At 31.7% G+C, this 15,679-nt stretch overlaps 1 protein-coding gene across 1 annotated transcript in view; it reads left to right on the top strand.

Annotated features, from left to right (window-relative positions):
- Window positions 1-676: 676 nt before the first annotated feature.
- Window positions 677-15,679, top strand: part of LOC143256675 (ras-like protein 2) — a 65,368-nt gene continuing 50,365 nt past the window's right edge. Inside the window, exon 1 of the mRNA XM_076514187.1 lies at window positions 677-998. Within this exon, the coding sequence (XP_076370302.1) occupies window positions 894-998 (105 nt within the window). The 5' untranslated portion in view covers window positions 677-893. The remainder of the gene's footprint in view (window positions 999-15,679) is intronic.

Below are 15,679 nucleotides of genomic sequence, written 5' to 3'. Positions count from 1 at the left end.
GAAAAGGCATTTAGGCCTCGGTGTGTCCGTTGAATTGTTGAATTTTCTAAAGTAAATGTTACCTAATATTATTTACAAAAATCTTATGCTTTGAATTGTAACATACCCTACAAATTAATTTACGTCAGATTTTCTGATGATTGTGCTTAGTTTTCAAAATTAATGTAATTCCAATACTCAAGCCACTATGTGCATTTATGCTTTAAGCGATATATAAATTGTTGTTATAAAATTCATTTACCGTATTTTAGCTTGGTAGATTTGTATTTTCAATTGTCACTATTCTTGGTTTTATTTCTGTGTGTACATGGTTCCGAAGTTAATCCGTAATTTGGTGTGGTTAACGTACATCTTTTGTAAAATGTTTTCAGCCTGGTGACCAAGACAGTAAATATTACATTGTCGCTACTAGCTACCATCTATGTTGACTAATTCTGTTACTCTTTATAATTAAACTATTTATAATGTAGTTTCATATATGGATAATAATGTATGTTTATAATTATTAGACAAAAATATATGAGTATATAAAATTGGTTGTATTTATAGTTGAAAAAAAAAAAATAAATATCCAACATTCCTCACTCTTGTGTAACGGAAATAAGCGAACGTTGGCCACAGTTTACAATTTTGAAATCTAGGGGACTAAACGCTGAGCCAGTCTAGTGGATTTTCCCATACGAATAAGCAATACTCAGTATTTATAAGGAGTGCGAAGGAGTGAGGTCACAATTGGAGTTATACTGTGTTAGGTGGTGTTTGAAATACAGATACAACTACGAGGGTATAATTTGTGACATACTAGTGTTTAATTGATAATAAGTGAAGTGAACGTTATTTTGCTCTAGTATATAAAACAAATATAAATAGGCACAATACTACTAATATTAAATATGTCAAGGAATAATGAAACAAACAGTTTTAATCAAACGTACAAACTCGTTGTCGTTGGTGGAGGCGGTGTTGGGAAGAGTGCGTTAACTATTCAGTTCATTCAGGTAAGTTAGTTGAAATTCAAACTTGAAATGTTTCATCATTGTACACGTAAGTTTTAGTGTACAACTTTGTGAAAAATTGTTGATTAAAGTGTTAAAGTAAGTCATGTATTACATCGCAATCTCAAAGAGGTTTTCTTAAATTCAGAGTATGTTGATTTGGGGAGCAGGTTGCTAAATTTTTTGTTGTTAAATTACAACTTTTGCCGCCAAGGTTGATTAAACATAGAATATGAATTGATTATTTATTAAAACCTAATTAAGTGATTTTCAAGTCTTCTAGTTTATCTCTTACTCATAGTTCAACATCACAATGTTTCAATCACTTTAAATTTTATTTCTAACTAAATCAGAAGTTGATGAGAAAATAATGCAATCTATAAATGGGGTTTAACAGTAAATATTGGGATATATTTTTACATAACCAAAACTGATTTGATTATTTTTGCACCAGAATTATATGCATTTTTAATATATTATCTTTAAAATTAAATTGAGTCAATGAAAATGTGTGTTCAAAATAAGCAAACTTACTATTCCATATTCAGTCAAGTTTGGTATAACATCACCTATTAGTATTACTGAAATCAACAAGCACTGAATAAAAAATAAAATTATTAATTAATGGTAATGCTTCATCAGTTTACCAACACTTTGAGAGCTATTGTTTATGCTTCTTGGGTGAGGATTCAGAATATTTAAGTTAGATCTCGTAAATAAATAATTAAAATTTAATGAAAGCATTTTTTTTCTGTGTAAAATAAAGGCAGTGAGGGATATAACTTGATCCCACACTATGTGAGATGGTGTATATGTGTTTCTGCACCCTGGAAAATATATTAAAGAACATTTCAATAGCACTCTGGTTTGATGACACATATAATGATTCCCAGTTTGAGTAACTACTGCTTATCATAACATTAAGGCTTGTCCAGTTGCCAGAAGCAGGTGAAACATTTTTATGGACAAGCAAACCTTGACATTCCATTGTCAACAAACAAGTAAAAAAATTATACAAGTTTTCAAAAACTTGTGTTATTGAACAAGTAAAATGTAAGGTATACTAGTTATGCATTTCTGCTCTTGTGATTCAGCAGTGGGTGAAAATATGAAAATGAATGCAAAATTGAAAACATCTCTCCTTTGTGGAATTTCATCATATTTAAACCTTTCAGTTATCTCCCATTGTGACTTGAGTCTCTAAAATAATTCTTGAGAATCTTACCCATGTGCTCATGTTACCTTTCTTTAAATGAATCACATCCAGGACTTTCCTCTACATTTCCTATGTACAACTTCCTATATATTCTCTGTATCTGTTTTTCCTATGTTCTTAGAATTTCTTACATTTTTAGATTCAAAATAACTATATAAAATTCATGCTTGAAACCTTAAGGTCCAAGTACATCAATAATAAAAAAATTATTTAAAAGAACATTTCTAATATTTAACTGTATTAAGTACACTCAATCTATGTACTAATATCATCATAATGTGCCAGGAAGATTGGCTGTCAGTCTTCCACTTCTGTCTGTTCTGTGATTTTTCCCACTAGGTTTTCATATTTTTCTATATCAGTTCACTCTTTGTTTTCTCTTGTATTCTCTCATCTTTTAAGATGGCCAAAATATGCTACTTTTCTCTCCTTGATGGTTGGTACAACATGTCTTTTCACATTCCATGCTGAGAACTTCTTAATTTGACATCTTGTATGTTTGGGATATTTTTATGATCTTTTTTCACATCTATATCTCAAATACTTCCAATATTTTAATCAGCGTTTGTGTTAAGGTCCGTGTTTCACAGTCGCATAACAAAGTCGATTACATATAGCATTTTATATTTCTCTCCTTGTTTTCTCACATACAGTCTTTGATGTCAAACTTATTTTCATGCTGTTAAAGGCACCTCTGGCTACCTCAATTCTCTTCACATTTTCCATCACCTATTATGGGCTGGCCCAAGTATGTGAATTTCTGTACTTGTTGTATGCCTTTTCTTCTGTTTTTATCTGAATTTCTGACTTATTATAATGTCTGCTTATCAACATTCTTTTTATATTTTTAGCATTTATTTTCATTCCATACCTTTTTTCTGGTGTTATTTACATCATTTAAAATATTTTAGGTCTTTTTCTGTTTCAGCCATCTCTGCAGCATATCTTAAATTATTTATTACTATTTCACCAACCTTGACACCTTTATTACACTCAATATTGCAAAGATGTTTTGTATATACAAATTAAATAGCTATGAAAGAGGACACATCCCTGGTGTACTCCTTTTTTACTTTGTATTTCTAGTGATAATCCTTCATCAGTCTTTATGAATGCTTTTTGATTCCAGTATAGATTTTGTATCAACTGCAGATGTTTGCATCTGTATATCTAAGCTTTTCAAGAATTCTGTTAACTCTTCATGGTTGACCCTATTGAAAACTTTTCATAATCAATGAAGCACACATGTACATCTTTTACTATTATCCAAGCATTTTTCTTCTGTTGTTCTTAAACTGAGGATTCCTTTCCTTGTTCCTTTTCTTGTCATAAATCTACTTTGCACTTTATTGTCTTTTTCTGCATCCTGTGTAGTATTTCATCTGTCATCCATGATTTTCTCTTTAAACTTTTCTTCTTTGGAAAAACGTTTTTTGCAGACTCCACCATAACATTTTAAGTGATATCCATTTCTGCTCAATTATTTTGTTGTCAGCTCTTTGTGTGATTTCATTTTTGAGCATATCAAATTAGTTGCATACTTCCTTCACTTATCTCATATTCTTCTTGTTGCTGCAGGTTAATGTCCAATTGGTCATTTACACCTCACTTTACCAGCTTCTTCAATTTAATCTTCATCTTGACTACAACTGGATTATGGTCAAAGTTCATATGAGATCCTGGATAGGTAAGAGCCTGTTTCACGCTGTTTCTGAAACTCCAGTTTACCAGACTGAAATCTGTTTGGTTCCCATGTGTTTTTCTTTGCCTCTTCCAAGTTTACAGTCTGTGTTTTAGTTGTTGAAACCATGTGTTACTAATCATCATGCCATAGTCTTCACAAAACTGCAATAATCATCTTCCTCTGTCATTTCTGTTACCAAGGTTTTTCTCACAATGTCTAGATGTTCTCTGATCCTAGTATTGGCATTGAAGTGTTCTATAATGATCACAATTTCATGAATCATGATGATGAGAAACTCACTTGAGCTAAAAATTTATCTCAAGACAACTGGTATGGGTATTAAAACTTTTTACTAAAATAAAGTAGAGAACAATGTTTCGACCTTCTTAGGTCATCTTTGTGTTAACAAAGAAAGTTTGCAGCTGATTGTTGCTGGGCATGCCTTATGGACGAGTGTATGGGATTGGGATTGTAGGCGTTGCAGCTTCTCCACACTTTACATAATCCATAGTTTTATTCAGTTCATTATAAAATGTTTCCATTTTCACATCACTAGGATCACTTGTTGGTGCGTATATTTGTATGAACTTGATATTAAAAGCCCTACATTTTAATTTTGACATAACTTGTTCTGTTACTGGCTAGTATCCCATCAAACTTGTTTTCTTCATCAGAAATCCTATGCCATTGATGTGTTGGTGTTTTTTCCTCTTGAGTAAATTGCTAGATTATCACCATGTTGAACCTGTCCATTCTCTCTCTCCACCATGTTTTACTAAGGCCTAGTACAATTTCGTGTTTCATTTCTTGTATCACATTGTCAATTTTTTCCAGCTTGGTACACAGTTTTGTATATTCCATGTAGCTATTTCTAAAGGCTGTCCTCTGGTTATCCACCTTATATCATGAAATAATTTATAAGGTGTACTTTTCATACTTGACTTTTCTTTCCTTTCACAGTGAGTGAGAGGTTTTGTCACAGAGTCCAACTTCACGTTAGTTTCCACCACCATTTTTACATCCAAGGAGGATCATGACTATCTGTGAGATCATACTTTGGTGAGACTTCATTCTCTTCCAAGATAACTGACCACTAGTCCATTTTCATCAGTAGTTTGTCCTGGATATGTTGTCAATCCTGATGTTCTGCCATCTGAACTGTTGACCATCTAACATTCAGGTTCCTCCACTACTGCTGCCACTCTGGTCTTTTGCACTTAAGGGGTGGCATCTCCTGTACGACATCTCAATCTAGAACTGCCATTACTATCACTTAGTTTATCATGCTAGTCAAGATGAGGTCCTGTGGTGTGGCCACCAGTGTGCATTTCTAGCTACTTAGAGCCATTAATGAGACTTGTGTAGTAGTGGGAGACAAGTGTGCCATTGTTCATATTCAGGTTAACACGGATGTTTGACTGACAATGTACAAAGGGACTCCTCCTAACATTGACAACACCCAAATCCAGTATGCACTATTACCAATTCAAAATCATAGAATATTTGATTGTCAAAAGAACTTCTTTGAAACAGTCATAAATCTTTCTTAGTGTTAATCAGTAGGCCATAAGTGGTAGGTCCAATATATGGTTGCACTCCTACCCTTCCTTGTTATATACCTGCCCACAGATGTTGATAATTTCATATTCATTTTCATAAAGAAAACACCATTTGAAAAGGTAATCTTGCAAATAAGTTTCAGTGAACTGCTGTAAGTCATTATGGTTAGATGATAAGGGAAAACAAGGTATAATAATTTATAACTTATAATAGTATATGTGGTCTAGCATCTACTCTGCAGACTATACACTCAGTGGTAATTGTTTTCAGTGTCAGTCTCACATTATTATTGTCTCTACTATTTTTCTGTTGTTTTTCTTTCTTTCTCTCTTCTTCTTCAAAACACTTTTCAGTTAACACCATTCCTTCATTTCTTGGTGGGTTGACTTGAAACTTTGTAGGATTGTATCCCAATTTGGTCAGACACCTTTTTGATCTAGGCTTTTTTGAGGATTTTGTTAGATCAAAAGTCAATTCTAAAAGTGTGTATTTTAGATTTTTGTGCAGTCGTACTTATAACAATCAAGATGGAAACTGGCACAAGTATAAAATTTTTTGCATCCAACACATTGTTGGTCAATATACCACAAAAAATCATAGTTACTTGAGGATTTAGCACAAAGATACTTTTTTGTACTCAACCCATACATAAAAATACAAAAATGTGGGATATGCCCTTTTTTTTTTTATTTTTTTTTAGGTCAAAAAGTTAAATCCATAATTTTAGAGCTTTGGTCAATTACTTATCCATATTTCTACTAATTTACATGTGATTTAGTATAAAGATGAGAGATATAGACAATGTTGGAATTCTTTGTTGCTTAATGTTTTAGCAATGAAAGTACATTTGAGGGTTTTTGTGAATTATTTATGTATATATCAATCAAATTTTGCATGGGATTCGGTAAAGATACTTTGCAGGTATGTATATAATGTATCACAAACTTGGTCTCTGTTAACAGAAAAATAATCTCAAAACCATTGTTCAAAATGGTAGTCTGCATACCTGCTTATTAAGAATGTAAGAGGGAAGCTTGTGTGTTTTCCATTATAATGTGATATTGCATATAGCAATAGTTTAATAGTTAGCTTTGCTGTAATGCTGTTAAAACTACTGTGAATGAAATTCTACCTAAAGTCTCCTAATCAGATTGTCATTAATCATACTTTTATACTGGATATAACAATAAACAAGAATATTCTTATGTTGTTGAAACCATTGTAGGACAAGGTTGCACTATCATCAGTCATGCTTGTAATCTGTGTCTGACAGATAAGAATGGACTTGTGCAGTGAATTTTACTTGAAACACAGAAGGATTTGTTTATTTTCTAACTTCTCATTTAAAAAGAGGCATTTGTAGTCTTGTTGGATCTTGTATCTTGGATTTGTAGTCTTGTGTGTGTGAAATTTGACTTTTTTTTTAATTTATCATTATTTGCTCCAAAGTGGTTTTTGTTGGATACTTGTTTAACATGTTATTTAAACAAAGCTTTTGACTTTGGGATGAAAATGTGTGAAACACTTTCTTGGAAATATCACTCCATTTTTCTTCGACACAGTTGAAATAAGCAGGCATTCATTTTTGTAGATGGGGATATCCAACCCAACCATTCCATTTGAAAAGAATTTGCTTATTATTTGGAAGACCTGATCATGGTTGTAACATAGCACCTTTGGGGGAATGCTCAGCTTATTTACTTCCAGGTGGATACTAATGACACATGGAAAAATGAGTTTTATCTAATTTAAATTCCTCGTTATTTTGTTAATGGTATCACTGCAGTGACTTTTGTTTAAGGGGGTTCTCTTTTTTTAACTCTTCACTTTACAGAGGATTAGCTTCGGGTGTAGTTTCAGGACATTCTTATCACAAATGCTTTGTAGTATGAGTTTTTCTGCTTCTCTGGAGAGCACTAAATGCTCCATTCTCACAAATGTTGTGTCTTTGGACTCTACACTGTTGAAAAATCTCTATTTCTTGTCAGAGTGGCTTTTTATATTTCTTTAGCAACCAGTCAATCTTTGACATATTGAAAATGTTCAATAATTAATTAATTAATTAATCTTCTACAAATTAAATATGTAAGCAGTAAATGTGTTACCTATGAGGCCTCACAACTACATCTGTTTTAGCAGCAGTACTACAATGTAGGTGTTAATCAATGTATGATACTCTTTCTGGATTTCAGAATTTTACTTTAAGGAATATTATTTAAATAACTACATGCCCCATATTAAATTTTCTTTGAGTGAGTAAAATGTGGTAATGCTCCCAACTAAAGTTAACCAAATCAGTGAATGGCCTACAGCCTCAGGTGAGATACATGAGTGTTTCGTGCAATGTAGTAAAGCAAATTCAGCTAAGCTGTTAATGATATCCAAGTTTTTTGTACTTGTTTTCAAATGACAAACAGTTTTTTGTCAGGAATATTGTAACATTTGTAGTCAGAGATTGTTTTGTTCCTGGATGGATGTTGCTATTTAAATTTAATTCAAAAGTTCTGATGTTGTTTGTTTTTTGATTGCCAGTTATCCGTTTTCTGCACCATTGGTGAATATTCAACAGCAACCCTCCTTCTATTTCAAACTTCTCCAACTGAAGGGAAAATTAACCCATACATGTCGAATCCATTACTTCAATAATGGTTCTACTGGCCAGTAAAAAAACTAGTGCTTTTAAATTGGATTATAAATGGAGTTTTTATTCAACATCACATAATGGCCTTTGGGAAAAGATGAAGGGAATAGTTAAGCAATGTGGCCTTTAAGAGTGAAAACATGATGTCTGAGATTTAAATGCAGCCATCAATATAATGCTGCAAACTGGTTTTTTAAGTCTTCTTCTTGATTGTTTCCCTGAACAAGAGTTTTTCCTCAACTGTTGAAAACCCAGAACATAGTTTCTTCAAGTTTCTTATTTTTAATGGCACAAACACTCTTACAGACTCAATACTATTTTACAGACCAAGCTTCAAGTCATTTCTCCTCTCTACTGGTATATCAGAAACTGTGGGAATCTTGAGGAGAATGAAAAGCATTGTTATGTATGGGTGAAAAGTTTCATGTCTTACTTTTGTGTAGATGCTTATTGCATTAGTGTGATTGTAAACTTCTCTGAAGCCTTTGGAACTTTTGTGTCAAATTTATGGCAGTACCACTGGTCAGAGAAGAGTAATTGCTGAGATACTGATTAACAGTGTACTGTTTGTATCTTCGATATCTAAGTATCATCTTGTCAAAAGTCTCCAAATTGCATGATCAAGATCTACAAAAGATCAAGAAACTGTGGAACCAGATAATATGTGGTTGAAGTGTTTAGTTTATTCTGTGTATTCACAAAATTATATTCTAAGTGTTACACATATTAACTGGTTCAAATAAAACCTTTTGTAAAATATTTTCACAGCATTTAGTGTTGGTTTTAGTGACCTCATTATCTAAGTAGTGTGTTTGTAAATTGCAAGGTCACCACAATGAGTAATTGTTGAAATTAAGTGACTTGATTGAAGTAATCTCAGACACTCCTTATTAGTGGTGGCAGTGGTGAGGGTTGCATGCCACATTTTCAGATCATAGTACAAGTTGCATCTTTCACAATAAGAAAAACCTTTTGAAATGGATACAATGCATCCACCACTAATGCAATTATTCTCAAGCATTTTATGTAGATACATATAGAAAATATATATAGAATATATAGAATATATGGTCAACATTCCTTCTTCTTCAATACAAGGTCATGTACTTTTAGTTAAGCTTCCATTATGAGTATATTTTGTTTTATTTTTGATGGTTTGATTAATTCTTTTTGTAAAGAGAAAATTGATGACATCAGTTATCAAAACTTGTTCTTTACCTTATAATACAATCTCTAACACTTTAGATATTTCACAGGAAAATAAATCAATCAACAAGATGAGTTTTTTTTGTTTTTTTTACAGAATTTTATTATCACTGGTGAAATAAGTATATTACAGTTAAAAAGGTAATATACAAAAAATGATCCCACAGCAGGCTTCTAAAGGACCACACTCATTATTTGCTTGCTTGATTTTAAAAAAAAAAAAAAAAAAAAAAGCTCATCAAATATTATCCTTTGTTACTGATGTTAGAAAGACTTGTGTTCAAAAAATCATTTTAACACAAAGATGCAATTACCAGTAATCTGTAGGGTATCTTTCCTTTGTTTTTGGTTATAAAATAATAAACAGTAAATTTGGATATCTATGTTTAATCTTTGGATCTTTTTAATTGTTTATATTTTTACTAAATTTTGTGTTCAACATATTTTTTGCATAATATGCTACAACTGAGCTTTTATCATCAAAACAAAGTAATATTCTAGGTCAGTCAGATGATATTTTTAAGGATTTGCCCTTATCTTACATAAGTTTATTTTCATTTGTTCTTCACTGTTCTGTTCCTTACTATTCCATTCCCTCTCTCCAGTAATTTTCAAATGCTAGGCCACAGCTTGTTCTAGGATCTTTTTCATCAAATGTATAAAGTGCAACAGATAATTACTAATGTTTTAATAACAGATAACTTCTGCAGTCATTTGTCTCTGTACAATGCACGACTCCTTAATCGGATCAATTTCATTTAGTATACAGTGTAGGTAGGGAAAAGGCACAAAGTTGGCCGTAGTGGCTAAATATGAGAAGCACAGGATTTTACACTATACTAACAGACAGAGATTCTAGATTCTACACAAAGGGAAACCTTCTACATGTTTTTTGACCAAATGGACTGTTTTTGCTTTAAAATTATCCAGCTGTGTAAGAACACAATTTATCCATTATAATGGATTTCTTGGAAACATCCTGAATATTAGAAATTTCATTTTATAACTTTGTATAAAATCTAGTAAGTCTAGGAAATACAAACAATGGTGTACAACAGAAAAAATAATTTAAAAGTAAGTTTTTTAAAACCTGAGTGAGGGGTTTTTATTTGGACTGTTATTTTCATCACTGACACAATTTTTGGCAGTCAATATCCTATACAGTTTCTAAACATATGTAGATTATACTGTAACATGCAGTCTACAGAAGGGTCATTCCATGTCAAATCATCCAGATTGTGGACAATTTTACATTGTTTACTTGACAAAAAAACTTCAATTCAGATGTGTTACTGTGTGCAAATATATCCATACAATTTTGAAATAATGTATGAATCCCATTGAAATACTCTAATTAGCCTTTACCGTTTTTCTTACATCTCTGAACATGATCTTCAAAACAATCAAGGTTGGGAAAAATAATAAATTATCAAATTTTAAGTGTCTCTGATATGTACCATTGGGCAAAGGACCACATTCAGGGCATTCAGTTCTTTTTTGTCAATTAGGAATCAGTCCTGCAGAATTGTGTAAAGTTTGATCTACTGGAGCACTATGAAAAATGCAAAACTGTGGCAGGTATTAGGTCACATCATAGCTTTATTCTACCAACACATTCTATATGAGAAGGCTATCAGAGGATGATGTGTACACAGTTGTAACTGTTGGTAGTAGCAGTGAAAGTGATGCTGCAGCAGCTCAAATAGGGTCTAATGATAGCAATGACAATTATCAGCCAGGGAAATATGTGGCATGCATATACGATCATGAATGGTATGTGGGAAACATAAAAGATAGATCAGATGAACATTCTGATGTGTTGGTGTCATTTATGAAGAATTCAAAAAACGAACTGTTCTCATGGCCTGCAAGGTCATATAAAGATGAAAGCTGGATTCCTTTCCAACATATTCTTTGTCTGACAAGTGCACCTACCATGCAAGGCAGTAGTGCTCGCCACTATGTTCTAAGTCAGTGATCTCAACATAATCAAACTCAAATGTCGCAAATTTATTCAATCTGTCTGAACAAAGCAATGTTTATTTGATGATGTTAAGGCTAATTTATCACCAAAGCAGTTTTTGAAACATTTCATTGTCATGATTAATGCAGTTTGGTGTGACTGTAATCTTTCTCAGTTATCCCCTGTTCTAGCACTGTGATTTTGTGTCTGATTTACCTTTGTATTTATTATATTATGAATCTTAAACTCAGCTATATCTGCATAACTGTAATGCATACACAATATATTTGCATTGCCATGTGATCTAACTAATTATGCCAATAAACTTGTTCAGAAATGAATTAATTCTTTCTTGTCTCTTACAACTTCATTATTTAACATTGTGAAAGGCTGGTTAAAATATTTCAGTGGGATTCATAAAATACTGACAGGTATTTTTCAAAATTGTATGGATATATTTGCACACAGTAACACACCTGAACTGAAGTTTTGTTTTTCAAGTAAACAACGTATGGTCCGAGGATACTTTAAAAAATTATAACTCAAAAAGTAGGTTGAACACTATCCTGATTTTTTTTGTAGATCATGTGCAGAGATGTAAGAATGTATGGTAAAAATCTGAAAAGGCTGAATAACTGGTGACATGGTCAAACTGTGGTCTGAAGTAGGGCTATTTTTAGCTAAATCATATAAAGTTGCATGCAGCTACATTCTTTTACAGGAGATAACAGACTTTTAATTACAACAATTGCTGATTTATCAACTGATATATTATAGGATATTAGAAAAAAAATTCAGCTTTGTATCATATTAAGTTTTAGAGCTGTGGCTTATTGCATAAACCAATGTTTTATTTGATTTTGGGTTTTCAGGTGATTTTACAGCCTCACTATGAAAATCCTAAGAGAGATAAACTTGGTTTGATACCATTTTTGAATTCTGTGAGATTAATTCAGTCAGTGTAGCAAATTTCAGCCTTCTACCACCATTACTCTTGCGGCTTTAAGCAGCGAAAGTTGCCCGAAAATGAATTTGCCAAAAAAACCAAAAAAAACTAAATTTTACAGAGCTGTAAATCAGAAACTATTAGAGATATTTATCTAATCTTTGGCAATTGTTCATTATATGGGTAGATAAGCACATGTGAATTTTTTTCAAGGCATTCTGTGGGGGTTACCTGTAGCCCCTTGGATGATTTGACATGGAATGACCCAGAAATATTTACACTGTAGCACAGATACCAACATCATTAATATTTCAATGATTCAATGAAACATAATTAATTGCTAAATTATTTTTTCTATCCATGTTTTTTTCAGCAAATGATGATAATTTAAGAAGTTGGGTGGATCTTAAATTTAGGTGGTTATAATTTACGAGTTTTGACTGTTGTATCTTATTTCATTCCAATTATTTGTCCAAAAAACATCATGCAGTGGTATTTTGTACTTTATAAATAATGCCTGTAGCCTAATAATAACTGGCACCAACTACAAATAACACAATTGAAACAGTAATGATAATATCTGTATAGACCACATGCTATAATGTAATTATCTTTGTAGATTGTATGCTAGAGTAGCAATCATTTTTGTATCATGTTAATAAAATAATTTGATTTAAGACTGGTGTTTACCTAACATTAACTCTATCAGATGCTATTATGAAGTTACCTGTTGGAAGTGATGTGGTAAGTTTTAATTTTATTGGATGAGGAAGAATGTCTTTTTCCACTGTACCACATTTCCAAACTATACGTTCATAAAAAATCTGTTCTTACGAGTTACGGAACATCACTAATTTTAAACATTGTTGCTTAACTTGACAAAAAAAGAAACAAAAAAGCATTATTACATTTAGATGTATCTTCAAGATTTATTTATTAGGTAGGATAAATCTAACACTGACATAATGAGAAGTTTACCACAACTATAGATTCATCTCGTACAGTTTGGAGATTCATTTACCACATCATTTTAAAGAACCATGTAGGTGATATTAACTAAATGACCAAGAAATTTGCATCATCCATATAACAACCACAATAAATATTTCCTGTTTATTAATATAATTAGTAAACTGTAAAATCGTATTCTTGAAATCTCTTGTTTTTAAAGAAATATTTTGTCTAATGTTAACACTTATTTGTTTCAATTGAGATAATTTTTTTATTACCTGGTAGTTTCAAAGTTTTTTGTTTACCAACTCATTTCAAACATTACATAGATTGAATGTCCCTTAAAGAACTGTATTTGATATTGCATGCACTTTATCAAGTAGGTGATCTGGCCTTTTTCTATACTTCTTTTAGTCTATCAGTACCCTTTGTAACAAAACTTAAAATATACTCTTCAGGAAATGTAAGCAGTTTTGATTATTATTCCTTAGATAACAATTGTGTAAACTTAGCTGGAATTGTAGATTTAAAAATTGACTGGTTTTCCAATGTTACAAAAATAATTAGTTAGCATTAACTTAGGCTGTTAAATTTTCATGATATCTGATGAGACTTTGCCAAATTTAAGAAAGAAAAAGTGACTAAAAAGCAAAATAAGTCAAGTAGTTAGTGAGAGATTTAAGGTAACTGTTTATTTGAACATCAAAACTACAGTTATTATCTTGTATCTTCTTGAATCAGAACTTCATTGGACTTTAGATAATATACTGTAGACATATCTAGTTTATAATATGAATCCTAAAATAAGAACTGTTTTAATATAGCACTTATTATGCAATGTTACAGTGTCATCATTAATATAATGTATACTCTAGCTTCAGAGAAGGAGTGTTGACTATAATTCTGAATTCACTGAGTGTATCTACATGAAATGTACAAGTTTGCTGTATACAAAAAAAAAAAAAATGTTACAAAAGTAATTGCACTGAAGATGTGTCTCTCAGTTGACATTTGTTATTTTGACTGGGGCTCTCAGAAATTAGAGTTCAAGGTGATATGCACGTGAAGAACAAACATACTTTTCTTGATTGTGCAGTTTGCATGTTATATTTGCACTACCTCTAGTACCTCCAAAATACATATCTACATGTCTTGTTTTTCAGTGTCCATATATTATATCTGGTATTTACTCTCCTCTACTACAAACTGCTAATGGTATTCGCAATACCACGTTTAAGGCACGCTGTAAAAAACTGTGACATGTACTTTGACCTCCATCTGTTCACATAGATAAGGTAAATCTGTGGTTATACACGTTAATTCTCAAAAGCAGTTTTGTTTATTGGAAATTTTGAAAGTCTTAACTCATGCTTCTAAAGCATGGATTAATTTATTACCATAGACACAAAGAGAAATGTGTATACAAACTTGTGTGAAGTATTGATACTGTACATATTTATAGGTTAGAAACTATACAAATAAGGATGTTTTTCTGGTTTACATCCAATTTTGAAATATAAGTCTAGTCATAGAAATATTGAGACCACAACAAAAACTTTAAGGTACTCTTCTATTTACTTATTTCTTTCTGACATGCTCCTCCATCACTGTAACCTTTTGATGGTATCTGACTTGACTGACGATATGAAATATTTTCTGGCATGACAGTTTCATCATCATCACCAGTTAGTAAAATTCATTATTTTCTGTACTCCTAAACAGCCTATACTTTTTTATTTTAATTTTTTTTTTCCTTTCAATAATTTCAAAATGTGTTTTATTAACCATCTCTTATTTAATAATATCTACCTTTACTCAACTCATAATTTTACCTTCTATCAAACTGTTGTTCACAATTTCTTGTACCATAGCCACTTAAAGTGATAGTTTGAAGCCTACAAAAACTATTGAATGATTTTATATATATAGTGTGTGTGTTTAGTTTCCACTACCTTAAAATTTATTTTGACGTACGTGGTGAATATTGGAACCAAAGAAATGCATGAAACTGGAGGTGGCATCTCAAAATATTCCCATAATACCTCAAATAAACAGTATTTTCCTTGTCCTTCATTCAGGTGTGTATATTAATTTCATAGCAATGGACTGAATTAGTGTTTGTTTTATTTTGTTCATTAACAAATGTATTGTATCTATAACAAAAAAAAAAGTCAAACAAAAGAAACAGTTCATTTATTTCTCTTCTTTTTTTACTGAATCAAACTTGAAAAATAGTGCTTGTTATTGCACAATGCTGCTGATGTATTCTTTATTTTTCAGTTATAATTTAGTCATCTAAACCAGTATGTCTTCTGTTTGAATTTGAAACTATTCCAGTGATATATGGTATACTTATTTCTTGCTGCTGTCAGTAAATGCAATGAGGAATGACAGATTTTTTGTGTGTTTGTGAGTAGCTTGTCTAATGTCTCACCATATTGTTCATGCTGTACCTCTAAGCTTGAATTGTTTGTTTTTCTGATTTCATGTAGTATGCCTCATGTCAGACAAGCTACA

The sequence above is a fragment of the Tachypleus tridentatus genome, chromosome 7 (genome assembly GCF_004210375.1).
Source record: "Tachypleus tridentatus isolate NWPU-2018 chromosome 7, ASM421037v1, whole genome shotgun sequence".
Taxonomy (NCBI): domain Eukaryota; kingdom Metazoa; phylum Arthropoda; class Merostomata; order Xiphosura; family Limulidae; genus Tachypleus; species Tachypleus tridentatus.
This window is presented reverse-complemented; position numbering and strand designations above follow the sequence as displayed.